The 25,000-nt window shown below is 64.4% G+C and overlaps 5 protein-coding genes across 6 annotated transcripts in view; 4 read left to right on the forward strand and 1 right to left on the reverse strand.

Moving 5' to 3' along the window:
* The window catches only part of CHLRE_04g229163v5 (uncharacterized protein), an 18,682-nt gene extending 12,432 nt beyond the window's left edge, over positions 1-6,250 (forward strand). Inside the window, exons 17-22 of the mRNA XM_043062072.1 lie at positions 295-505; positions 1,653-1,755; positions 2,027-2,114; positions 2,463-2,598; positions 2,808-2,881; positions 3,441-6,250. Coding sequence (XP_042925424.1) covers positions 295-505; positions 1,653-1,755; positions 2,027-2,114; positions 2,463-2,598; positions 2,808-2,881; positions 3,441-5,277 — 2,449 coding nt within the window. The 3' untranslated portion in view covers positions 5,278-6,250. The remainder of the gene's footprint in view (positions 1-294; positions 506-1,652; positions 1,756-2,026; positions 2,115-2,462; positions 2,599-2,807; positions 2,882-3,440) is intronic.
* A 526-nt stretch (positions 6,251-6,776) lies between these two features.
* Positions 6,777-9,888, reverse strand: CHLRE_04g229226v5 (uncharacterized protein). Of its 2 annotated transcripts, none has more exons than XM_043062073.1 (4): positions 9,722-9,888; positions 9,140-9,463; positions 8,129-8,447; positions 6,777-7,684 (listed from the first exon to the last, which is right to left on the reverse strand). In XM_043062073.1, the coding sequence occupies exons 2-4, from the start codon at positions 9,155-9,157 to the stop codon at positions 7,539-7,541; spliced, it is 483 nt and encodes a 160-aa protein (XP_042925426.1). In that variant the 5' UTR covers positions 9,158-9,463; positions 9,722-9,888; the 3' UTR covers positions 6,777-7,538. The 2 variants fall into 2 exon arrangements, with proteins under 2 accessions (XP_042925426.1, XP_042925425.1); XM_043062074.1 differs by having other exon boundaries at positions 9,612-9,798.
* A 140-nt stretch (positions 9,889-10,028) lies between these two features.
* On the forward strand, positions 10,029-15,130 carry CHLRE_04g229250v5 (uncharacterized protein). Its single transcript, XM_043062075.1, has 5 exons — positions 10,029-10,194; positions 10,297-13,165; positions 13,556-13,712; positions 13,948-14,019; positions 14,284-15,130. The coding sequence occupies exons 2-5, from the start codon at positions 10,706-10,708 to the stop codon at positions 14,871-14,873; spliced, it is 3,279 nt and encodes a 1,092-aa protein (XP_042925427.1). The 5' UTR covers positions 10,029-10,194; positions 10,297-10,705; the 3' UTR covers positions 14,874-15,130.
* A 1,739-nt stretch (positions 15,131-16,869) lies between these two features.
* CHLRE_04g229300v5 (uncharacterized protein) lies at positions 16,870-21,144 on the forward strand. Its single transcript, XM_001692192.2, has 10 exons — positions 16,870-16,923; positions 17,014-17,030; positions 17,153-17,210; positions 17,295-17,381; positions 17,931-18,131; positions 18,328-18,672; positions 18,901-19,068; positions 19,319-19,507; positions 19,850-19,949; positions 20,162-21,144. Exons 1-10 carry the CDS (start codon positions 16,918-16,920, stop codon positions 20,215-20,217), a joined length of 1,227 nt encoding a protein of 408 aa, XP_001692244.1. The 5' UTR covers positions 16,870-16,917; the 3' UTR covers positions 20,218-21,144.
* Positions 21,145-21,818: 674 nt separating this feature from the next.
* Positions 21,819-25,000, forward strand: part of CHLRE_04g229350v5 (uncharacterized protein) — a 4,346-nt gene continuing 1,164 nt past the window's right edge. Inside the window, exons 1-9 of the mRNA XM_043062076.1 lie at positions 21,819-22,152; positions 22,225-22,313; positions 22,497-22,579; positions 22,916-23,017; positions 23,326-23,679; positions 24,029-24,148; positions 24,384-24,493; positions 24,716-24,791; positions 24,879-24,941. Of these exons, the coding sequence (XP_042925428.1) occupies positions 22,082-22,152; positions 22,225-22,313; positions 22,497-22,579; positions 22,916-23,017; positions 23,326-23,679; positions 24,029-24,148; positions 24,384-24,493; positions 24,716-24,791; positions 24,879-24,941 (1,068 nt within the window). The 5' untranslated portion in view covers positions 21,819-22,081. The remainder of the gene's footprint in view (positions 22,153-22,224; positions 22,314-22,496; positions 22,580-22,915; positions 23,018-23,325; positions 23,680-24,028; positions 24,149-24,383; positions 24,494-24,715; positions 24,792-24,878; positions 24,942-25,000) is intronic.

The raw sequence follows: 25,000 nt of genomic DNA on the forward strand, positions 1-25,000 counted from the left end.
GGGGTTGTAAGTACCAGCCCAAACTTACCCAAACCAAGCTGAACGGGCGGAGCACAGGCAGAGGCGGTAGTTGCAAGCGATAACACTTATGGGAGGGGAGGGGGCCGAGGCGTCGTGCAGCAGCAGGGCAAGCGGCGCCGGCGATAAATGGAGGGGAGGTTTTATGCCCGAGCCAGCGAGTACGAAAGAAAGGAGGAGGGGTAGGAGCACATACCTCGCAGCGTCTACGCTTCCCGTCCGACCCTCCGCGCTCTCCTCTGCTCCGCTGTCCTCCCCTGTCCCCCCCCCCTGCAGGTCCGCCGACGGCAAGCACACGCTCATGAGCGCCCTGGCTCTGGAGGTGATGCGCGTCATGGGCTCAGCAGCCGGAGCCGGAGGAGGAGGTGCCGGAGGAGGAGGAGGAGGAGGCGGAGGCGCGACACCCGGTGCTGGCGGCGGCGGAGGCGGCGGCGGGGACACAGTGCTGAGCGATGAGATGGGCGCGCTGGCAGACCCCATGCTCAAGGTATACAACAAGGGGGGCAGGGGCGGCGGATAATAGAGTGTGGGGGCGCTAAATAGGGTATGGGGGCGCGGGGGTATGGGGCGGCGTACATACCAGCCCGAGCTAAACCAAACCAAGCCAAACTAGCTGAGCACAGGCAGAGGCGGTAGCTGCAAGCGATGATAGTAGTATGGGATGGGGGCCGAGGCGTCGTGGAGCAGCAGGGCGAGCGGCGCCGGCGATAATGTCGCCGCCCAGCCTCGGTGGCGCGCACAACAGCACAAAACAGGCACACGGAGACGATAAGCACAACCCACGGGGTGACATTCATGATGTGTTAAGTGGTAGACGGTACGGTATACAATCTTGGGCATTGGGGGGGGCAAACGTGCAGTGCCAAATGGCGGAAGGGGACGGGTGGCGTGCAGCGGTGCAGGTGCAGGTGGGTGGGCACATGTGGGCTGTTAGCGATCATGACAAAGGCGGAAAGTGCTGACCCAACGGGGACCATTACTCCCCGTCGTCGCACAGACACGCGTGCCATCAACAGGGGCAGGGGTGGGGCGGGGAATTGTCAAGTGTGGTTTGAGGGGTGGAAGATGGGGCGGGGAATTGTCAAGTGTGGTTTGAGGGGTGGGGGGATGGGGCGGGGAATTGTCAAGGGTGGTTTGAGGGGTGGGGGGATGGGGCGGGGAATTGTCAAGGGTGGTTTGAGGGGTGGGGGGATGGGGCGGGGAATTGTCAAGGGTGGTTTGAGGGGTGGGGGATGGGGCGAGGAATTGTCAAGGGTGGTTTGAGGGGTGGGGGGATGGGGCGGGGAATTGTCAAGGGTGGTTTGAGGGGTGGGGGGATGGGGCGGGGAATTGTCAAGGGTGATTTGAGGGGTGGGGGAATGGGGCGGGGAAGGCGGCAGCAGGTCCGCCCAGGCGTGCACCACCTCGCGGCCGGGAGTTCACGCGCCCACCACCCCTCCTGCTGCCTCACCTCTTCCCCACCTCACGTCCCCTCGCTATCGCTAGCCCTCAACCCACTGCATTCCTGCTGGTTGGGCGAAATTGGAACGGGCATTCCGTCGGGCTCGGGCATGTAACCCTGCCCTCCCGCTCTTGCCCCTCTCACCCCCTCCCCACGCCCCCTCCCCCCTCCCTCCCTCCCTCCCCCGCTGCAGGTGAGTCACCAAGAGGCGGCCGAGATGCTGGGCGGCGCCGAGTCCCAGATTGAGGAGCTGCGCGCCTTCCTCAAGGACTACACGCCCATCACCGACGTGCAGGGTGGGGCGGGGGGTTGTAAATACCAGCCCAAACTAAACCAAAGCCAACGAAAAGGGGAGTGCAGGCAGAGGGGGGAGGGAAGGGAGGGGAGGGAGGGAGGAGGGCAGGGGCGGAGAGAGGGAGAGTGCGGGTGGGGGAGGAGGAGGACGGGAGGGGCTGTCTTGGGATTGACATGCCTTGTCTTGACTTATTGTTTGACACGCACATCCGACGCGCCTGCTGTACCACTGTGCCTGGCTGCAACCACCACCCCAACTCCATCCCCCTTCAGGCGTGGAGGATACGTTCCTAACCACCATGGGCGCCGAACTAGAGGCACTGGACGCAGCCTACGCCGAGGCGAGGGAGATGCAGGCCAGGTGTGTGTGTGTGTGTGTGTGTGTGTGTGTGTGTGTGTGCGTGTGTGCAGGAGACGGGTGTGTGTTTTAAGCAAGCCGTGTATGGGTGTGGGTTTTGGGTGTGACGCACCCACAAGTGCTTTTCCCTGTCCGCCTGCTCTCGCGCCCTTGCTCCTTAGGAATGCGGAAAGTCACCCGTCCCTCCCTCTGCCCCCTTGCCTACGCACATCTCTGTTTGTTCCATCCCCGCATCCCCTAGAACTTCACTTCTTCTTTAGCAATCATGAATGTAGCCCCCTCTCCCCGCATCCCCTAGAACTTCACTTCTTCTTTAACTAATCATGAATGTAACCCCCCTGCCACACACAGCATGAAGTCGCAGTACGACTCGCTCCTCAAGTACTACGGCGAGAACCTCAACTCCACCCCCTCCGACACCGAGTTCTGGTCCGCGCTGGCCGCCTTCGTGGAGCGGTTCAGCGGCGCGCAGAGGGCGCTGGTGGCGGTGAGTGAGTGACGAGGCGAGATTGGGGGGGGAGAGGAGCAGGAGGGCGGGGGTTGGGAGGGTGCGGGTGGTGGGAGGCGAAGGGTGGTGGGGGCGAGGGGCGTGTGGGTGCCGTGGCAGCAGGGGCTGTGGCGGTGCGGGGTTCGTGCGGCAGCGCCGGCAAGGACTGCAGATGACGCCTCATGCCTTGCCCTGGCCCGCCCGCGCAGGAGCGCAAGGAGAAGGAGGAGCGGGAGGCGCGGCGGCGGCAGAGGGAGGCGGCGGACGCGGAGAAGGCCAAAAAGTGCGTGGCGTGCAGGTTTGGGGTCGTGTGTGTGTGGGGGGGGGGGGTACCGGGCGTGTGGGAGGGAGGGTTGAACTAACCCCTGCTGGGGGCGCTGTGCCTAGCTGCGTACCTAGCTGCGTACCTAGCTGCGTACCTAGCTGCATACCTAGCTGCGCACCTAGCTGCATACCTAGCTGCGTACCTAGCTGTTGCGGTTTTATGGGTTCTATGTCGGCGCCAGGGTCATGGGATGCCACGGCGCCCCAGCTTTACACCACTGTGGGGGCTGGCGCGACCTGTGACTGCCAACGGGGTGGGCGGGCGCTGCGCCTATCCAGCTGTCTGTCTGGCTCTCTAGGGGCGGGTCCACACCACCGGTGCATGTGAGACATGACGCCCCGTTGCAGTGGTAGGTAGCCATTACAGCTGCCCTGCTTGCCCGCTGCCCGGCTCATCCCCCACGGCCCCACTAACCCGCACCCCCTCCCTCTGCCTGTGCTCCGCTACTTTAGCTTATTTTGGTTTAGTTTTTGGGGCTGCTATTTACAACATACACCCCCGTCCTCCTCCTGGCCAGGCTGAACCTGAAGCGGCAGGAAACCCAGGACGCCCGGGAGCGGCTGCTGCAGTCCTCCACCCTCGCCCGCACCCCCACCAAGGGCCAGGCCCAGCAGCAAAACCCGCTGCTGCTGCATCCCGGCCACACAACGCCGCCGCTCACGCCCCTGCCTCACGGCGCCGCCGCCGCCGCCCCCACCAACAACACCAATGTGTGGCAGCCCAACGCCGCCGCCGGAGGCAGCGGCGCCGCTGGCGGCGCGACAAACGCGCTGGCGGCGGCCGCCGCCGCCGCGGCGGCGGCGCCGCCAAGCCTGTTGGTGACGCCGATGCCGCCGCCGTCGGTGGCGGGCTCGCCGGCGGCGCCGCTGACGTCGACGCCGATGTCGGCGGCGACGCCGGGCGGCATGGAGGCGTTGATGATGCTGACTCCGCCCGCGTCGGCATTCGCGGCCGCGACGCCGCAGTCCGCAGCCGCCGCCGGTGGTGGTGGCGGTGGTGGCGGAGAGGGCGTAGGTGTAGGATTGGGGGTGGGAGGCAGGCTGCCACGGGTGGATGAGGACCCGAGCAGTGGCGGCGCCAGCCTTGACCTGGGGGCGGCGGCGGCGGCGGCGGCGGCGGCGGCGGGCATGGCGGGGGTGGCAGTAGCAGGGCGCCAGCAGCAGCAGCAGCAGCAGCAGCAGGGCGCGGAGGGGCACACGCCCACGCTGCTGCCACCCACCTCATTTGTCCAGCGACTCAACGAGGCGGGGATAGGCATGCACCCGCCTGATGCTACGGGCGCCACGGGCGCCAAGGCCGCCGCCGCTACTGCTGCAGCCGCGGCCGCCGCCGCTTTCGGCGGCTCCTCGGACTCCGCTCCTGGCAGCCCCGACGGCGCCGGCACCGGCGGGCCCCGCAGCGGCGGCGGCGGCTCTGCCGGCGGCTCCGCCACCACGTCGTCCCGCCGCCTGAACCTGGCCCTGGCCGGCTTGTCGCCGCAGGGCTCGGGCTCGAGCCTGGGGGCACCGCTGCAGCCTGTCAGCTTCCCGCACATGCCGCCGCCGCACTCGCACGCCGCCTCCTACGCGCCCGCCTCCCACGTGCACCACGCCGCGCACGTGCCGCACCCCCACCACGCCCACGTGCAGCAGCAGCAGCAGCAGCAGCACCCGCCCGGCACCCCCGGCCGCGGGACCAGCGCCGGCAGCTGCAGCAGCGCTGGCGGCGCAGCCGCCGGCCCCGGCGCCCCTGCGGCGGTGGCGGCGGCGGCTCCCGCCTCTGCCGCGTCGTGCAAGGCGGCGGATGACGAGAAGGCCATGGTAGCTGCCAAGCACGCAAGCAACAAGGCGCTCGCGAGCATCCTGATGGGGGCCGCGGGCGCTAGGCGCGGGGGCAAGGACGGCGGGAACGGCAGCGACGGTGGGAGCGCGGCCGGGAGCGAGGGCGGCGCCGGCGGCCCTGGCCCTGCTGGCGCCGGCGGTGGTGTGAAAGGGCCGGGGACGTCGTTTGGGGACGCCGCGACAGCCGCGAGCGTGGCGGCTGCATTCAGCGCCGCCCGCGGCGGTGGCGGCAGCGGTGGCGGCGCCGCTGGAGCTCAGAACGGGACGCTGGACGCCCGCCCCTCCTCCCTAGCCGGCTGGCTGCCGCCGCCGCCGCCCGGCAGCGACGGCGGCTCTGCAGCAGGAGCAGCTGCTGCTGCTGCTGCTGCTGCAGCTGCAGCTGCTGCGGGTGGCGGTGCCGGCGCTGCGGCCGCGGCTGCTGCTGCGGCGGCGCTGCGTGAGCGTCACGAGGACTGGAGCATCCGCATCGCGGTGGAGGACCTGATGCAGGGCATGTTGGACGACCTGGCGTATGGGCTGTTGGACGGCGACTGATGAGCGCTAGCTTGGCGAGGGTAGCTAAGTAGCTAAGTGGAGGGGCGTGCGTGTGGATGGGGGCGGCTGCTGCCGCTATGTATAGGCTGTAAGGCAGATGCGGGGTTGCAAAAGCTATCTAGGCGGGCAGGCTAGATAGGCAGGCAGGGCCTAGGCCGCTTGAAGATTGCTGCTGCTGGTCGGTTATTGCGTTACTGTGAAATGGGCGGCAGAAGGCATTGGCGGCGGTGCCAGGCGCGGTCGCACAAAGTATGTTCACGTCGATACAGGTAAATAGATAGCGATGCTGAGTTGTCTTGAGCTTGCTTGCGCCAACGAACGCCGTGCGCCGAGTGGAAACGATGTGTTGTGCGTGTGGCTTTCGTACGGCGGCTAACTGCTGGGACCTGATGATCTTGGGCCATCAGGGCCGGCGTGTTTGCAATCAAGGTGATTGCGGGGTATCCACCCTACCTCCATCCCTACATGTTACGTATTACGCCCACGCGAACATGCAGGCTCGGCTCAGGGGTCGTATCTTGTTTTCAGGGCAATGTCTAGGCTCAGACAAAAACGGCTGGGTGGCCGCCGTCTTTTGTCTGGGCACATGGCGGTTTGGGGGCTTCTCCAGAGGCAGGGTTGCATAGTTCGTAGTACGCGTACTAAGTACTACGTACTGTACTACGTACTGTACGCTGCCCTCTTCGGCTAGTACGTTGGAAAATACGTTGTGCTGGGGAAACCAGCGGGGTGGGCCGTGGCAGCGCCGTGGCGGGCGAGGGGCGCGAGGGTTGCTGGAAAGGATGTCCGTCGAAGTTCGCGAACCATGGCTGCTCTCCGCAGTTGCAGCTGTGTTTTCTTATAACAATATGAGTATAATAAGTTGAAGGAAATTCCGTTAGAAGACTATGGCCGCGCAAATCCAAATTCACACCGATTCGGGCATGGAGCGGGCACGCGTGTCGTGTTTGCATCGGCTTTCCCCGGATTTCCTGGCCCAGCGTATTATGCACCGTATTTTAACGTACTGTACTAGAAATCCTAGTACGCTGTATTAATACGCGTATTATGGAGAGAGGGTCGCGTACTAGGCAACCCTGTCCAGAGGAATTGGGACAAAACCCGCCCCAAAACCGGGCGAACAATGTCTTGCCTCAGACATTAGTCCCCGGGAGGAATGTCTAGGAAACGGCCAAAATGGCCAATTAATGTCTGGAGACATTAAGATAGGAGCCCTGGCTCGGCTATCACTTTGTGGCTGGTCGTGGGCCAGACTCCCATTACTCCCATATCGTATGGCTGCATAGCCCTGGTCGTTACCAAGGAGTTCTAGGCAAAAGCAATCCAGGACTTATTACGGGGCGGGGTGCGTAGGGCAAGGAACGAGCGAAGCAGGAGGGATGCCAACGGTATGGGGGTCCCGCCAGCAGGCGCCCGGGGGGGGGGCGCTCCACAAGACTGCTGACAAGCAACCGCCGGCCATCACACCAGGGGGGGGGTAGAAAGCTCAGATTCTTACCCCATGCTCAAAATTACAGAGCTTTAGGAGAGCATTATGCACGTACTTTTAGTTTCTTAAGGGGGTGTCTGGGAAGTTCTGGGCCGCCAAAGTTGGGGCTGACACTGCTGACTACCGTACGTACTGCACACCATCTCACGCAATGACAGAATGACTAGACCATCCATGGTGTAGCCGCGGTTAGGCTTTGATTGCTCCGTTCGCTGTTTGTGTCGAGCCATACGGTACACACGACCATCCATCCATCCATCGACTAGGTAGGCTGTCAAAGATAGGCCAGACCATTCCCCCACCCGCCACCTGATGTCTACGTAAAGCGCGTCGCCATACGTACAGCACGTCGCCGTACACCGAGGTGCCGTACGCCGAGGTGCCGTACACCTGGGCGGGTCCGCTATTGACACTTGTCGGTTGGTGCTTTGGCAGCGGGCCAACTAGGAGTAATGCCGCGAAGAACATGCAGGGAGCAAACATGTGCTACAAGCGGTGTTAAACCTCCGCAACCACAATCATTGAATGCGTGCCGCCTCGCTCGCTCCACACAGAGCCTCATTCCTTGCAGGTAGGCCCACACCGCTAGGCCCCGTGGGCCGCCACCACTCACAGCGCCCTGTTGCACCTGAACACCCCACGCCGCGCCACCGGGCCCGCCTGCCGTACATCGTACAGGCACAACTGCCCAACCGACGTGCCAACCACCACCGTGGCGGCGGGGTTGGCGGAACCCGTGCTACTGCCGCCGCCGTAGCCCCCACTCGGGCTGCTACTGCCGTTTGGCTGAAGCCGTGCCACGAGGGGTCGTTGCCGACTTGTGTGGTTGGTGATTGCGAGGTACAGTCAGTGGCAGCTGCGGCGGCGCGGGTGGCGGCGGCTGCCCGACCGCAACGGTGTTGACCCAATGCCGCCCGCCTGCGGGCAAGGACGTGAGCAGGCACGCGAGTAGTAGTCATTACGCGCAGTGCACGAAGCGAAAGGCTGGGGGCCTGTGGAGCTAACCCGCCCCCCCCCCAAATTAAACGTCCGCACGTCCGCAACCACCACAGCCCACACATCCACCCGACAGCACATGCACCCGCCGCACCCGCGCGCACGGGTTGGATCCCCTCGCAACACCAATGCCCCTGACACGCCGGACCGCACGATCCGCACACACGAGTCGCACCACGGGCCATACCCCCCTTTTTTAAATTGGTTTTGGTTTAGTTCGGGCTGGTATTTACAACCCCCCGACCGCACCCAACGTCGCAACTGCCCACGCACCACTACTGCTCACGCGCCTCGTTCGAAACGCCATATCGTACTATATGTAAAGCGCGCAACTCGTGCGAACGAACCCCGCACGCGCGCACGCACCTTCCGCCGTGTACACCCCGCCCGCATGCCCCGGTAGCCAGCAGCAGGCGCCACACCCGCAGGCCGCAGCGTGCCGTCGTGAGAGCCCGAGAAGCAGCAGAGCGGCGCAGCTGCCGCCAGCCACCATGCCCAGCCGCCGCCATGGCAGCTGTTGCTGTCGAGCCCAAGGCCCTATGGATCCATATCTAACCTTGGATCCAGGTCCGGATCCATTCGCGCACAGGCCGGTGGTGCCGTACGAGAATCGTACGGCGGACACGGGCCTGGTGTGGCCGCGCAGGTAGTGGATCCAGGCGCTGGGGCGGCCGCGGTCCCAGAACTGTGTGGGCGTGGAGAACAGGCAGTGGAGGACAGGCAGTGGAGGACATGCAGTTGTGTACATTTGTCGGGTGCGCATGTCACTTGAAAGCACACGTGTTCCTTAATTGGGGCGACAGGAAGGTGGATGGAGGGCATAAGCTGGCGTGGAACGGTCATGTTCGCATCCGTCGCCCCACACCGCAGAGGCGCAGTCCTGCACCCGCCGGCGTTCGGCACCGGCCGCCGCCAGCCGCCAACCAGCAACCGACACAACCGCAACCAACCGCTCACCCAGCCCCCCCCCCAGCCCTCAATGCCCTGGTAGTGGTCGCAACAGCTACCCTTGACGCTGGCGTCCATGCTGTTGAGGAACGACCAGAACACTAGCTATGCGCGAGGGGAAGTAAGCGGGTTTGACACGCGTGTGCGGGATGAGAGTCCAGGCTCGGCAATATCAGCAGCGAGCCAACTCGGAGACTTTGCCTATGCAATATGAGCAACTTGTAAGCAGTAAAGCGAGGCCGATTCTCAACACATGCTACTGCCGCTCAGCTCCGCCTACCGCCCCTTCCGTTAGGCCTCTGTTTCACCTCCCACTTCCCCAGTCCCAAACTTCCCCCCCCCCGCCCCCGCGCTCTCGGGCCGGAATAGGGATTGGAACAAAGTAGCCACTCCCCAACCACACACAAAAAAACACCCCAGAGTCCCCACCTTGACGTTGGCGTCCATCGGTCCATGCTACCGCTCAGCACATGCCCTGGTGCCCCGGTCCACTCACGCACGTCACCCAGCGATCGTGCGCCGCCGGGATGCGGCCCGAAACTGGCAGCACCACCGCCGGTGGCGCCCCACGCGGAGCCGCTACTGCTACAGCCGCCGGCGCAGCGGCCGAGGGTCTGCTACAGCCGGAGCCGGCGCTGCCGGCTGTGCTGTGGCGCAAGGCGCCGGGCTGCCCCGGCCGCAGCCGGGCGGCAACAGCGCGGGCGTAGGTGGCGTAGCTGCTGTGGGCGCTGCGGGGGCGCATCTGCGGCAGGCCTGTGCGCGAAGTGAGGGGAAGCGTGTTCAGGGGCGGTGGCGGTGGTGCCAAGTGGCGGGGATGTGCGACGCGGCGCGCGCGCGGGGGGGGGGGGGGGAGCACGGGACGGGGAGGGGTGGGGCGGGAGGAGTGAGAATCAAAACTTACTGGCAGCCGACCACGGTTTCGATGAATATGCGGCATATGGTGTTTTGGTGGTGTTCGTGGCAGAGCCCGGTGAGTACGCGCGGCGATGGAACGCGACTCGTTTTTCGCACCCTTTCGCCCACAGCGAGTCCTCGCCAAGCTCCGTGCAGTAATGCCTACATGCTCCCATCAGGCTTGCCGCTACCACTGGCCCCCCGCAATGAGCTATGCTTGTGTGAACAACGAGGGCAGTGCGCCACAGTTACGCTCTTCTATGATTTCCATTTATAAGTATTTCATAATCCGTACATTACATCGTCTTTGGTTCAGGGCGAAGGTTTTTGGCGGGATTGAGTGAACGTGAAGGGCCCGATGTTGCTCCACGAGGCTCATTCTTCGATCCAGGTAACATCGTTAGACTACATACATAGCTGATATCGGTAATGTATAGTCAAGTGCATATCACGCCCCTAGTGCAGACGCGTAACCACCTCGGAAAGCCGCGCATGCGGTCCTCGCTGACCTGCCCACGCTCGGATGGGTTTCTCTAACTGACATCTGTAGGGGCACCTGGCGCGCAGCGAGGCACAGGACGTTGCACGATGTGAGCGAAGACGACCGTGCTGCGACCTTCCTGCTGCTCCTGGGCACCTGCCAACGTGTCCTTGCTCGCTCCCTCCCACGCTCCCACGCCACCCCGCTGCAGGGGCACGGCGCAATCGGCTGCAGCACCGGCCTGTCTGCTGCCCTGGGGCCGACGGCGGAACGCGGGCACCAGGCCTGGCAGCCCCCGCAGCGCCGCCGTCAACCCCGCGTCATCAGCACATACGCCCCTCGGCGGCTGCAGCAGCAGCAAGGCTCCGCAGCTGCAAACCCAAAAACAAACCCAGCCCATACCGAGAGGCACGCGCCAGCTATTGTTGACATGTGGAGACCGCACGGCAGCGGCAGTCGTGCCGTGCGGCCGCCGTGCCTTTGCCAACGACCCGCGGCCCCAGCAGCGGGAGCTAGCGAGGCAGCTGGGCCTGAACGGCAGTAGCACTGGCAACGGCAGTAGCACTGGCAACGGCAGTAGCACTGGCAACGGCAGTAGCACCGGCAATGGCAGCGGCGGCATGCTTTCGCTCCTCGGCACAGTGGGAGCAGGCAGCGTGGAGGGGAATGGGATTGGGAAGGGGACGGTGAACGGGAAGGGGAGGGAGGGCGGGAAAGACACGGGCACGAACACACAGGAGGGCGATGCTGTGGTCACGGGGGTGCTGGCAGAGCCCTACGGCCCCCTGGTCCCCTTCTACCTGCTGCCCTCCCTGGACGGCTGGGGAGGCCGCACGTACCGTGCCGTGGCCGGCCCCCCGCCCCCCTGGCACCTGCACAGCCAGGGCCCCGACCCCGCCTTCGCCGCGGTTGTAGCGACCCCGGCTCCGGCTACTGCTGTGGCTGCTGCCACTGAGCTTGTAGCCGGCGCCGCAGCTACGCGTGCTGCTACAGCCGCCACGGACCTCTCCAGGTGGAATCAGCAGCAGCAGCCGCAGCAGCAGCAGCTGCAGCAGGGGCGGCAGCGGCAGGGGCAGCAGCAGCAGCAGGGGCAGCCGGGGCGGTGCGGCTCAGTGGTTGGGAAGCTGCTCTCCCGCCTGGCCGGGCCCTCATCAGGCAGTAGCACCAGCACTAGCGGCAGTAGCGGCACCGGCAGTAGCAAAGGCGGCGCCAGCCCCGCGCCCAAGCCGGCCCTGACACCCCTGCCCATGACACCCGCTCCGCATTTAGAGCCGGTGGCGTGGGAGGCGCTGGCGGCGGTGCGGCGGCGGCTGACGGAGCGTCGCAGCGGGCAGCAGCCGCAGCCGCAGACGCAGACGCAGACCAAGGGTGGTGAGGGCGGCGTGGGCGATGGCAGCGGCAGTGCTGCCGGCTCCACTGGCGCTGGCGCTGCTACTGCTGCCGCTACTGCCGACGACACCGCCACCGTGGCGGCTGTAGCGCTGCTGACGCAGGTGCGGCGGCACGGCTACGCGCTGGTGTCCTTTCCCGCGGTCGCCCTGCCGCTGGAGGTGCACGTGGCGGCACTGCCGCGCGACACCGCCGGCACGGCCCCGCCGGCTGGTGCAGCAGTCGCAAACATCGGAACCGCCGCAACCACCGGAACCGCCGTAAACAACGCAGCCACGGGGACTTCAACAGCTGGAGCGGACGCAGCAACTGCAGCAGGCAGCCCATCATCGACGACAGCAGCAGCGGCGGCGGCGCCAGCAGTACCGACAAATGCCACAGTGCGTGCGGAGGTAAACACAGAGCAGGTGGTGGCGGCGGTGACGCGGCAGGCCCTGGCCTTCTTCGGAGGAGATGGAGACGGAGACGGCGGCGGCGGCGGCGGCGGCGGCGGGGCTGCATGTGGAGCGGGGACGCCGGCGGCGCTGCGGCGGCGCTGCTACAGCCGCCAGGGCGGCGACGGGCACAAGTTCGTTGGCTACAGCCGCCAGGGTGCCCGCCAGTGGTTCCAGCTGCGGCGGTACGGCGGGCGTGTGCCGTACCCGGCGTACGACAGCTGGCGGGCGGAGGGAGCAGCAGCAGCTGGGGGGCGGCGGGGGGCGGGGGGTGCCGCTGCAGCTGCTGGAGCGGTGGCAGCGGCTGCGGCTGTGGAGGGAGCTGCGGCTGGGACGGGCGGCAGGGGACAGCAGGCTGTGGCGCCGCGTCGGCAGGAGGAGCAGGCCACAGCAGGAGGAGCAACGACGACATACGCATGCCCGGCGGCTGGCGGCGGTGGCGGAGGCGGCGGTGATGGCGGTAGCGGTGGCGGCGGTGGCGGTGGCGGCGGTAGCGGTGGCGGCGGTAGCGGTGGCGGCGGTAGCGGCGTTGCCGACGTGGCCACTTGCAGCGGCAACGGCACAACCACCAACGACGCGCCGACATCTTGTACCGCGGCGATGCCCGCCGGTTTTGAGCCGCCGCCTGGCGCCAGCACAGCCGCGTTCGAAGAGTCATTCGTACAGCTTTTTGAGATATGCCGTACCGCGGCGGTCATGTGCTTGGCGGGGCTGGCGGCGGGCCTGGCGGCGGAGGCGGCGATAGGAGGCGGCGGCGGCGGCAGCGGCGGCGGTGGCGGACCAGGGCAGCACCAGCCTGCGCCGGCGGAGGCGGAGGCAGCTGCTGTCGCCTTCTTCGAGTGGATCGAGACGGAGCTGTTGGATCCACCCAACCACCTGCCGTGGCGGCCAGTGGCGGCGCAGCGCCTGATGACACCTGGCGCTGCGACACCGGCGGCGGCCGGGGCGCCAGAGCAGGCGGCGGTGGCGGATGCTGGCGGCATCGCTTCCACTGCAATTGAAGCGCTGCAGGCGGCCCAAGGGGGCAGCCAGGACGGCCATCCAGAGCAGGCGGCTGAAGCGGACCCGGCTCCCCAGTCCGCTGATCCTCGCGCCGAGGCACCTGGCCGGCCTGGCTCGACCTCCGACGCACACAGCTTGGAGGTGTTTGGCAGTGACGTGCTGCGTGTGTACCAGTACTGGCGGCCGGCGGGCGCGGCTCTGCCTGGTCTGGTGGACCCGGCCACGGGGCTGCACGCAGACATGGGGCTGGTCACGGTGAGGGCGGGGCGGGGTGGGGAAGCAGGGTGGGATGGGGGTGGGGATGGGGGTTGCTGTGAGAGGGGTTGCTGTGAGTGGGGCTTGAGCGGGGCCTTGGGGCATCGAGGACGGGGGCGGGGTTTGGGCAGGGTCAGGCGGCGGGGTTTAGAGGCGGGGCTCATGCATGCCAGCACGGGATGTGCACACCTGGGACTGCTGTTGGCACTGTTGTGCCCTCCGCTCATGCCCGCCTTGGGCACACGCAGCTGCCAGGAACACAGGAACATTCACTGGGTATGGAAAATGCTTGGTGCAAGGGCCCATGCACGAGTTCTAGTTGGCTCAATTACTGACTCCTTTAACCACCCCGCCCCACTGACCGCCGCCCTGGGCCCACGCGGTACGCAGGTGGCGCCGCTGGCCTCGCTGCCTGGCCTGGTGGCGCTGCGGCGCAGTGACGGCGGCGCCTTTGTGGACGTGGAGGGGGGGCTGCTGGCGGCGGCGGCGGCTGAGGCCGAGGCAGGGCCAGACGCGGCGGGCCGGCGGCTTTTTGTGGTGTTCCCAGGTGCGGTGGTGTTGCGCGTGTTTGTGATGTGTACCGCGACCTAACCGATTATCCGCGACCTAACCGATAATCGGTTAGGTACCGCGTGCGTGCTGGGGGCTTTCTGAACCTCCCTTGTCGCCCCATACAGTAATGCTGTTGTGTTTGGTTGGCCGCTGTTGCTGCCTGTACGTCTGGTTGGCTTCCCACCCCCTGCCCTCGGGCTCCGGCGACCCCACCCGCCATGCCCCGGCAGGCGAGGCGCTGGCGGTGGTGGCTCGCGGACGCCTGGCTGCCAACGTGCACTTTGTGGATGAGCGATACATGGGTGAGGGCAGGCCAGCATACGGAAAACTGGGAGTCATCGAGCATGAGGTGTGGGTGAGGCGGCGAACGAGATCCAGTCGATTCGAGTTCGGGCAACCTGTGCGATTGAGTGGTTCATGGGGGGAGTTGGGGTCAAAAGAGGGCAAGGGAACCCAGCCCATCTTCTCCCCAACCTACACTAATCACTCACCTGCTACCCACCCGCCACCCACCCCTGCCAACCGCACGCCGCACCACACCGCGCCGTGCCGCACCGCACACGCAGGCGTGCCCCGTATCAGCATGCCCTTCTTCTGCCGCCCCCGCCCCGCCGCCGTCATTGCGCCGCCGCCCGCCGCCGTGGCAGCCGCCATGGAGGTCCTTGGTCTCACCCAGCCGCCTTCACCGCCGCTACAGCCTTCGCCGCTACAGCCGTCGCCGCCGCTACAGCCGTCACTGCCGCTACAGCCGTCACCGCTACTGCCGACAGTGGCGGCGGCGGCGGCAGCTGAGGGGCCGGTGGTGCAGCCAGCCAGCATCCGGGCGTCGGGCCGTGGCGGCGGCGGCGGCGGCGCAGGCGGCCATAGTGACGGCGGCGGCAGCAGCGGTCCTGGAGCTGGAAAGGACAATGCGAGCCATGTGCCTCACAGCTTTTCCAGCCACCTGCGAAACCCCTGCCCCGCAGCGGCTGCGGCCACTGGTGGCGGGGATGGCGGGGACGGCTGTAGCAGGGGTGGCGGGGGCGGGGTCGCGGCGGCCGGATGGCACGGGCACGGGGAGCCGCTGACGCAGGCACGGTTCGTGGAGGAGGTATTATTCGTACGGCGGCCGTGGGGCCGGGCGCGGAAGGACATGCAGGGCACATTTGATTACTAAGGGTTGTCTGTTGGTGGGAATCTACGGACTTGGCCTGCCATTCATGTTCTTGCCATTGTACGGTTGGCGTTACACCTGGCGGGTTGATGCACACTGAATGCATCTCGCTTTCTTGTTCTGTCTATGTGAATGACGCTTAACTTAGAGAAATGAGGGGTACATATATAGTATCTCCTCTCGCTTCGCCACAAATTGCATCGGGGCCTTATGCGTGTCAGGCGGGATGGAAGGCAGAAGTTGAAATGTCTGGTCTGTGCATTCCGCGGCCCGCAAGCAGAATTGGCGAATGCGAACACGATATGCCGAAGCCGTGCACGGCCGGCCTGGTTCCAGCAAGTCCGGCGGAACCAGTTTATGGCAGCAAGAGCCGCCGGTTTGCAAGCCCCGCTTGCGTGCCTGGACAGGTGTCCACATCCAGTGTCGTCGTGTGCCTGGCCGCACTGCCTGTCCACCAACGGTGGCCAGCCTGTCCACCAACGGCAGCACGTCCGCACGCGCAGTACCAATCATTCGAACCAACGCCAGAAGTCCAGAACTAACCCACTCCACAGGAAGTAAGGCGCCAAAGGCGATGAATACAGTAGATGGCCTTGGATGGACGGCCCGAGCTCCCCCACGCCAGCCAGCCAGCCCGCCATTCCCAAATGGCCCATTCCAGCCTCCCAAGAGGCCCGCCAAAACCACCCGCCCCAGTGCCCCACCCCCACCGCCCGCATTGTGAGGGCCCGGTCCGCTCTGTCCCCGGCCCTTGTGTCACCCCCACCGCATCGGCTCCCTCGGCCCCTCCAACCAAAGGGCTCCGAGCCCCATCCCCCCGCCTGCCCCCGCCTACCACCGCCCCCACCTGTGCACGGCTTGCGCCTGCTGCCGCCATGCTTTGACGGTGGACCTCCCACACACTGCAGCCACCACCCCTCCCACACTTCAGCCACCACCCTCTGCCCCACTGCAGCCGCCACCGCCGCCACCGCCCGCAGGTCCCAAGCCACAGCCACCACTCACGCACTCATGCGCGCGCCGTGCCGCCGGACGCCGGACGCCCACCGCCCGCGTGTGCATCCGCCTCCGCACCCAGTTGTCGCCGCCATCGCCTCCTCCGTTGACCCCCGCCCAACGTTGCCTCCAGGCTCGGGGTGCGCAAGCCCCAGGAATCCTACCGAGCGTTTTCAGTTAGACTAAGGAGACAGGAACACATGAGGTGTCGGGAAGCAGCGGGAAGAACTGACGGGTAAAGCTGACGTGCACGGGCGCAAGGCTGATTACTAGATGTATGCTGCCCCCACGTGCACATGCGGGTCCCCAGCTTAAGCTATGCCCTGCCATGCTGACCAATGGATATGGACTTTGCCGTCAGTGCTGTCTGGCCGAAACCTACATGCGCTGGCTTCTTTCCTCTTTGTATGGAAGGAGCAACCAGACCCCGCCTCCGCGGTCCAGCTCGACGGGCACGAAACCGTGCCTGGCCGGCTTCCGCACGCGTACTCAGCTCTCAGTTCATGAAAAGCCAGGCTTCGTTGCACATTACCTAACCCGTGGCTCGTGTGTTCACGGGTTTGTGCGACAAGAGAAGCCGTCCCCGTGTCGCTAGGCGTGGCAGGCGAGCCCCAGCAGTTGAGACGAGGGACAAGGTGTGCTCGGCGTGCGCCGCTCGTTGCGGGTGAGCACCGAAGCCCTCGCACCGTCGCAGAACGCCACAAAGCCCTGCTGTTTCATGTCACATGATTGGAAAGTGAAGTGCTGCTGTATTACTATCTGGGTCGCGCGCTCGGGCGTGAGTTTTTGCGAGTGGAATGTAGTCCGGTGCAGTCGGCGTGCTCTATTGTGCACCAGTCTAATGGTCTATTCAAGGTGTAAGTCAGGCATGCAAGCAGCAGTGGGGGCCCGTGCGCGGCAAGTCCAGGAAAAGGCTGCCTCGTTGTAGAGTCGTACGCAATCCCAGTCGCCGGTCGACTTGGCCCCGGTCCCGCAATGGTTATCTTTACCTTCGGGATACTTACTCCCGTCAACAACGTTTAGGCCGTTCATTCAGTCAGCGTTAAGAACAATGCAGGTGAGCGCAGCGGCTCTTTAGTCGGCTTGCAAGCCATCTAGATAACCCTTGCTAACTTTCTTTCTTGCTGCCTGTTCTTCTTCGTTCAAGGTCACCATGAAGAGCAGGTGAGGCTTGCAGCTGAAATGCACGCGGCTCCGCTCCGGGTTATCGTTAACAACCTTGCGCATGCGTAGTTCGCGAAGCTCCTGGTCTGAGCCCTGACCTCCCTTCTTGTTTGCCTATGCAGCGCCGTCAGCGGCCAGCGCGTGGGCGGTGCCCGCGTCGCCACCCGTAGCGTGCGCCGGGTAAGTTCGGGCTGCTCCGTCGGCATGGGAACGTTACTGTGAACACTGCGCTGACTGTTTCCCCTCTCGCTTTTGTCCCGGCAGGCGCAGCTGCAGGTTGTGGCCTCTAGCCGCAAGCAGATGGGCCGCTGGCGGTCGATCGACGCGGGCGTCGACGCGTCCGATGACCAGGTGAGCGCGTTCGTTGCTCGAGCGCTGACTGCTGGGCCCCCATGTTCGTCCCCAGTCAGCGACCCAGTGATGTCAGAGCTGTGTAGCAGCTAATGCGGCTTGTTTCCAGCAGCGCCTTTGCCTCGGGGTAGTGCTGACATCAGCGACCGGCTCGCGCGTTTTTCGCTGGGCAGTCCGCGGGAGCTCTCCTCGAATGCTGATCTGCAGCTTGTGGGCGATGGTTATCAACAAGCATTTGCCAGGACCATTCGTGCTCTTGCCTTATCCATAAGCGTGCCGATCGACCTTCCCACTGCATCATATCCTCGCAACAACGCGCCCAGCTACAGCAAGGCGAGACTCACGTCAGCACGCCAATACGCAGCCCGCTCGCGTTTGCCTAGTGCGGTCGCCTGCAAGCCCTCTCGCCCAGCTTCACCGCACGGCACCGTTAGGCCAGGCCCCGAGCCCCTCGGCCTCCCTCCTCGCCCACCATTTCTCTCTCTCCTTACGCCCCTTTTTTACCCTTTTCCGCCCCTCCTCGCCCCTTCTTCGCTCCCCCGCTCGCAGCAAGACATCACTCGCGGCCGCGAGATGGTGGACGACCTGTTCCAGGGCGGCTTCGGTGCCGGCGGCACCCACAACGCAGTGCTGTCCAGCCAGGAGTACCTGAGCCAGAGCCGCGCCTCGTTCAACAACATTGAGGACGGCTTCTACATCTCGCCCGCTTTCCTGGACAAGATGACCATCCACATTGCCAAGAACTTCATGGTGAGAGGACTTTGAGGCAGTGCCGCATGCTCTACCCTGGGATCGCAGCCTCCGGCAACTCGGCACCCGCCTGACGTCACCGCCAGCGGCTGCCTACCTGCAGCGCGCAACATGCACTTTGCTGCCCGCCCTCGTCTCCACCCCTGCTCCTCACCTCTCCCCAACCTGCACCCCTGCATCGCTCCCCTCTATGCAGGACCTGCCCAAGATCAAGGTGCCCCTCATTCTGGGTATCTGGGGTGGCAAGGGCCAGGGCAAGACCTTCCAGTGCGCGCTCGCCTACAAGAAGCTGGGCATTGCCCCCATCGTCATGTCCGCTGGTGAGCTGGAGTCCGGCAACGCCGGTGAGCCCGCCAAGCTGATCCGCACCCGCTACCGGGAGGCCTCCGACATCATCAAGAAGGGCCGCATGTGCTCGCTGTTCATCAACGATCTGGACGCCGGTGCCGGCCGCATGGGCGACACCACCCAGTACACCGTGAACAACCAGATGGTGAACGCCACCCTGATGAACATCGCCGACAACCCGACCAACGTCCAGGTGCGGCTGCGTTTTTTGCGTTTGCGTTTCTGGGCTTGGCTCTCTGCGGTTCCTGTGTGACACGCGCCTGTGTGCGTGAGGCGGGTTGCTGTGGTAGCGGTGAGCTAGCAAGCCGATCCGTTCCGGAAAGGTGTATGCGCTGAAGCGTTTAGGCGGGTTGAGCACTAAAGCATTCTTCTGACACCATTCTGCTTCCTCCCCCTGCCCACCGCCGCCCCCGCACCGCAGCTGCCCGGTGTGTACAAGAACGAGGAGATCCCTCGCGTGCCCATTGTGTGCACGGGCAACGACTTCTCCACCCTGTACGCGCCCCTGATCCGCGATGGCCGCATGGAGAAGTACTACTGGAACCCCACCCGCGAGGACCGCATCGGCGTGTGCATGGGCATCTTCCAGGTGGGCGGTTTGGGGCGCCGCGTGCTTGGGATGGGGGGGAGGGAACGAGGGAATGAAAGAGAGAGGGGGTGAATAAGCGGGAGTAGAACGCGGTTGATTGCCAGGATGTTGCTAGCTAGCACAACTGGCTGCTCTGAAGCACCCGAATACATTACCCTAATCAGGCCAAGTCGTATCGCTACACGTTCTCTACCTCGTCGCCCACTCGCCAGTGTGCCGAACCCTCCGTATCTTCAACCCCACCCAACAGGAGGACAACGTTCAGCGCCGCGAGGTGGAGAACCTGGTGGACACCTTCCCCGGCCAGTCCATTGACTTCTTCGGCGCCCTGCGTGCCCGCGTGTACGACGACATGGTGCGCCAGTGGATCACCGACACCGGCGTGGACAAGATCGGCCAGCAGCTGGTCAACGCCCGCCAGAAGGTGGCCATGCCCAAGGTGAGCCATGGAGGACAAGTGTGTGCGGGGCAGGAGCGGCGGCGTTTGAACAGGGAGAGACATGTGGGCAGCACTTAGGAATGCAAGGCCGTGGCGGGCAGGGCGGGTGCTTGGCGGACCCGGTTTAGGGAGGCCGATTGACGACGGTATCAAATCAAGGGCCGGCAGACATGCGGCGAGTGTAATTCCACCCAGCTACTGCTTTATTGAGGACAAGTCTTGCGTTGCGGTGCCCAGGGCCTGCCCTCTCACCGCGTCGCTCCCCCAGCGTGAGCATGCCCATCTGTCAACTGCGTGATACCGTGTTACTCATCGCGTTCTCATCACTCCATGATCACACAGGTGTCCATGGACCTGAACGTGCTGATCAAGTACGGCAAGTCGCTGGTGGACGAGCAGGAGAACGTCAAGCGCGTGCAGCTGGCCGATGCCTACCTGTCGGGTGAGTCTTGGATTTGAGTTTGGTTCTGTTTGGTGGTCTTGCTGTGTTCTTGACACATGGGGAATATTCAGAGTACCTGCCAATGGTGCCGTGTCGGGCCCTTGCAAAGTGGTTTCGGGGCGCGCTTCATAGCGACTGAATCGCCAGCCCTCTACAAAGCACACCGCTGACGCGTCTCCTCTACTGCCCCCGTTTTTTTTGGAACTCCTCAGGCGCCGAGCTGGCCGGCCACGGCGGCTCTTCCCTGCCCGAGGCCTACAGCCGCTAAGCGATGTGCCTCCTCTGTAGGAGCTCTCGCTTCGTGGCTTCGGCTTTCGGAGGCGCGGTGATTTCGCCGTGCAGTGCGAGGATCTGGCCTGCTCCTATCTTCCCTGAGTGGCGCTGTTTGGCGACAAAAGCGGCTCTCAGTGGTATTTGTGGAGTATGGCGTAGCGCGACCTCCTCACGAACGCCGCGTCCGTCCCGGCGGCGCACAGCTTTGCAGGCGGTAGCAGCGGTCATATAAGTTGGAGGACTGGCGCGGGTTTGTTGTTCTCGTGCCGTGTCAACTGGCTGTGGTACCCCCGCTGCGTTCACGGCTTGCGAATGCGTGTGTCGTCGCGTGCGTGCGTGTGTGGCAGTGGGAGGCAGGTGGGCTTGTGCGGTGGTGATTTACGGCTAGGGAGGGCGGACACGGCGGAATTCGTCTACCCCGCCCTGAGTGTGAGGCGTCGCGATCACACGTACCTGAGCTGCGTTTGTGGCGGGTGCTGTACGCACGCGCCTCACGACCCCTTGACGGCTCGGGACTGACCTAGAGTTCGGATTTTGTCGTAGTTGATATACTCTTTAGAGGTTGGCCTTGGTGTCCATGCTTTCCACATCTGAGTGAAGGCCCCCCCTGCCAGTTTTGCCTGGAGTGTTTTGACCAAAACAACAAATGATGGTCCGGGGAACCATCGACCTGGTATGTTGGTGTGCGCGTTAAAATATAGTGTGTTCAAGGAGTGGAGACATGCACAGGGCGTGATGAGAGCGGCACTGAAGCTGGCACGTGTATGGATTGCGAAGAGAGCTGTGTTTCTGCAGGCTGCATGGAATGAGAGCGAGCCGGCCCCGAAAGGGGCTTGGCGGCGAGGAATGATGCGTCCAGACCGAAATGCGAGCCGTCTCGGCGAGCGCCATGCCTGCGGGTAACCTGTAAAGGCGCCTGCATTATCCAACACCCGAGTGCGCAATCCATCCACACCAGGGGTCTGACCGGCGGTCTCGCTGGCGGCCTTGCGCGGCACGGTAAACGCGGACATACGCGATGGGCTTGGAAACTTGCCCCTTGCCATGTTCCATCACGAACTCTGACATACTGACGTAATCCAACTTGTGTTCCAGGCGGTGGCGAGTGCAGTCATGTACACGGTAGGCGTGTGATGGGACAGGGTTCAAGGCAGGTTGGCGAGGTCCCGTAGGGTGCAGCCGATGCCCAGACCCGTAAGCAGACAGCAAACAGTTTGCAGTGGCAGAGCAGAAGTGCATGGCTGGTCGAACGCCGGCGTTACTGTACCGACAAGTTGCTGGCTGGCTGGAAGTTTGCTGATGCGCATTCCTCACGCTCCGGGCGCCCGGCCAGGCGATAGCACCACACAGACAGACCGCAACGCCACACTCGCGATGCAGAGCCGCAGCGCACCTGCAGGAAGATGACCAGCGTCCACGGATGAGCACCAGAGGCAACCGCAGAGAAAATGCAGACAGAATGCAGCAAAGCAGTGGCCGGGCGACAGCGTGACAAGCATGTACACGGTAGGCGTGACTCTCCTGAGCATCGGCGCGCACCCGTATCCGTTCACCCATCAAACAGGCCCGGCAGATCTGAAAGGTCCAGGAAGAATAGATAATCAGGACGGCGCAAAAGCGAGCGAACCAAACAGTGAGCTCCCGCCCCAATTGCACCTGCATGACACGAACCCTGGTCCGGTGCATGGGAGCGCCCTTGGCTTACCGTCGCTGTATACTTGCCAAACCCTCACTCAGCACCCACAAAACCGATACACGCGCTAGTAGTCCACTCGGCAGAGGCACCCCTGGAAAGAGCAACTCTCAATTTGCGCTTGCCTAGGATGCCACGCTAGAAGCCGTGTGCAATTACATAAAACATGTTGCGAAACGTTGAAGGCAGCGACGTGCAGGTGCAGGGCACCAATGACGACGCGCAAGTCAGCAAATTGTGAGCAGCAGTTACTTTATGGATGTTTTTTGTGGTTGATGCACAGCAATTGCTAATCACTTGGCTTTGCAGGTCGTGCTCACGCATGGGGTACTTCCGGGACGAATTCATTCAGTTCTTCGTGCGCCGCGCCTCGCGGCGATCTCCTCTTATCAATCGAGGTACGCTATTGACTAGGAATGCATGCCGGCGTGGACCATGTTTGCGCGGCGTGGACCATATTTGCGCGGGAGACCGCGGGAGACCGGCACACTGTCTTCCTGCCTTCGCTGCACCTCCTCCGCCTCCACCTCGCAAGTCCTCACGATCCCTGGGAGACTTTACCTTGACGCACATTCCAACAGGCTACTACAGCCGGCATGCGGCACTGCGGCAGCTGCTGGAGCAGTTCATCACTGCGGCGCGGGCGGCGGGCAAGCAGCCGCAGGTGGGCGCGGCGTGGGCGGTGACGCCACACCACACACCCGTGTTTGTGATCTTGGCAATGACGGAGGGCAGAGGGTGTGGGCGCTGCGGGTGGACGTAAACCTGCTGGTGTTGAATTGCTCGCAAAAGGACATGTGAACAACAGTGGCGATGTGGCATGAAGCAGCAGGGCAGCGAGTCGATGGTCCGTGGGGGCGGAGGTTCTCATGCTTTGCTTGGCACGTATAGCAGGACGAGCTCCCCGCGCGCCGCCGCCTTCTCCTGAGCCGCTTTCCAAATCGGCACGCATGCACATGCCCATGCCCGTACCCATGCATGCACGACTGCGCGCCTGTAGGTGTTGGTGCTAGGTGCGGGCTTCGACACCACCTGGTTCCAACTGGCCAAGGACGCGGGGGGCCGGCCGCCGTACAGGTGCCTGGAGGTGGACTTCAAGGAGGTGCGTGTGTGGGTGCGTGTGTGTGTGTGTGTGTGTGTGTGTGCGTGCGTGCGTGCGTGCGTGCGTGCGTGCGTGTGTGTCACACAGCCAAGGGGCGGGGCAGATGCTCTGGCAGGGACCTTACATGAGCGCGTACACGTGTATGCAGCCACTAGAGTCGGTGTGTCGGTGTCAAGCTCACCAGCTGGGTGATGGCACCTCGCCGCATGGACTCTCCACATGCCTTCCGAGCTCGCCGGCCTCACCTGCCGCTACAGCCTCCCATCCACTGCTACTGCTGTGACCATTAGTCCATTTACCGCCCGCAGGTGACGCAGCGCAAGGCAGCCATCATCGCAAAGGAGCCGGCGCTGCACGGGCTGCTGCAGCAGGCGGCAGTAGCAGCAGCAGCAGCCGAGCCGGCGGGGGCGGGCGAGGAGGCGGCGGCACCCGAAACGGCAGCAGCACAGCCGGAAGCTGCTTCATGCTCCGCAGGGGCGGGGAAGGCGGCGGCGGCTGCCGACGGCAGCGGCAGTAGCAGCAGCGGGTCCGGGGCCGGGGCGGTGCACATCGACGCCGCGGCCGGCTCGGTGCACAGCCCCTGCTACAGCCTGGCTCCGGTGGACCTCCGGGACCTGGGGGCGTTGGAGGCGGCGGCGGCGGCCGCAGGGTTTGACACGCAGGTGCGCTGGATGGACGGCACGTATGTGGTCGCACGCGCACGTGTGTCGGGCGACATTACAAGGGGCGGAACCGGCGTGTCTCCCGTGTGGTGACTGCCCCTGACCCCTCGGGGCCGGCGAGGGTCCGGCGCCGTGTAGGTGCGGCCTGCAGGGTTTGAGAGAGCGGGGCCCTAGACATGTTTCTTCCTTGCCTAGAACTGCCGTTATCCATCAACCGTGACCGCCGTGTTTATTGAGCGCACACACCGTAGCCGCGCTTGCCCCGCGTCATTTCCCTCCCCCTTCACTTCTTAATTAATCATGAATGTAACCCCCCTGCTCCACGGCTGCCCTGCTGCGCCGCCCCCAGGCGCCCACCTACATCCTGTCGGAGTGCGTGCTTGTGTACATGGACCCCGCCCAGAGCAGCCCCGTGGTGGGCTGGGCCGGCCGCACCTTCCCCAACGCACTCATGGCCATATACGAGCAGGTGGGAAAGGGTAGTCCACTCCAATCCTAAAACTACCCGATGCCATACCCAGAAGCCATCAGGGGGGGCTGCGCGTGTGTGCTTGTTACATGGACACTTGGCCATTCGCGCAGCACGAGCACACCGCACAGAATACGATACACTTGCGTGGTTTGCGCACATATCATATTCATACCATATCGCACTCGCGCACACATGTACTGTGACCCGTACCACATCCCTCTGGTTTTTCCAGATCCGTCCCGACGATGCGTTCGGGCGCCAGATGGTGTGCAACCTGGCGGAGCGCGGCTGCCCGCTCAAGGGGCTGCCCGCCACACCCACCCTGCAGGCGCACTGCGACAGGTGAGCGGGGTTATATGTGGGGATTATCTGCCCCAGCCCAAAGAAGTAGGTCCCCCAATAGCAGGGGCCGCCCTGGGGTGAGGGAGGCGGGGGAAAGGCAGATGGCAGGGAGGTCTTCAGGAAAGGGCTGGGTGCGGTTGGGAGGCGGAGTGAGCCTGTTGCAAAGTCCATGACTAAGTCATGTCCATGCTGCTGCTACCGCTGCTCCTAATCCTGCTGCAGGTTGACTGCTGGCGGCTGGGCGGCGGCGGACGCCCGCTCCATGGATTCTCTGTACCGCACCTTCCTGCCGCACGAGGTGGGCTGGGGGCTACGGTACGAGGCAGCTGGAGAATCACGGCTCTTGTCCTAATTTCAAACCCAAATCCTACAACACACATGACAGGAGCGGCAGCGCGCGGAGCGGTTGGAAATTTTTGACGAGCTGGAGGAGTGGCACATGATACAGGTGGGTGGGTGGGTGGGTGGGTGGGTGGGTGGGTGGGTGGATGGGACATGCAAAGGAGC

The sequence above is a fragment of the Chlamydomonas reinhardtii genome, chromosome 4, assembly GCF_000002595.2.
Source record: "Chlamydomonas reinhardtii strain CC-503 cw92 mt+ chromosome 4, whole genome shotgun sequence".
Classification (NCBI taxonomy): domain Eukaryota; kingdom Viridiplantae; phylum Chlorophyta; class Chlorophyceae; order Chlamydomonadales; family Chlamydomonadaceae; genus Chlamydomonas; species Chlamydomonas reinhardtii.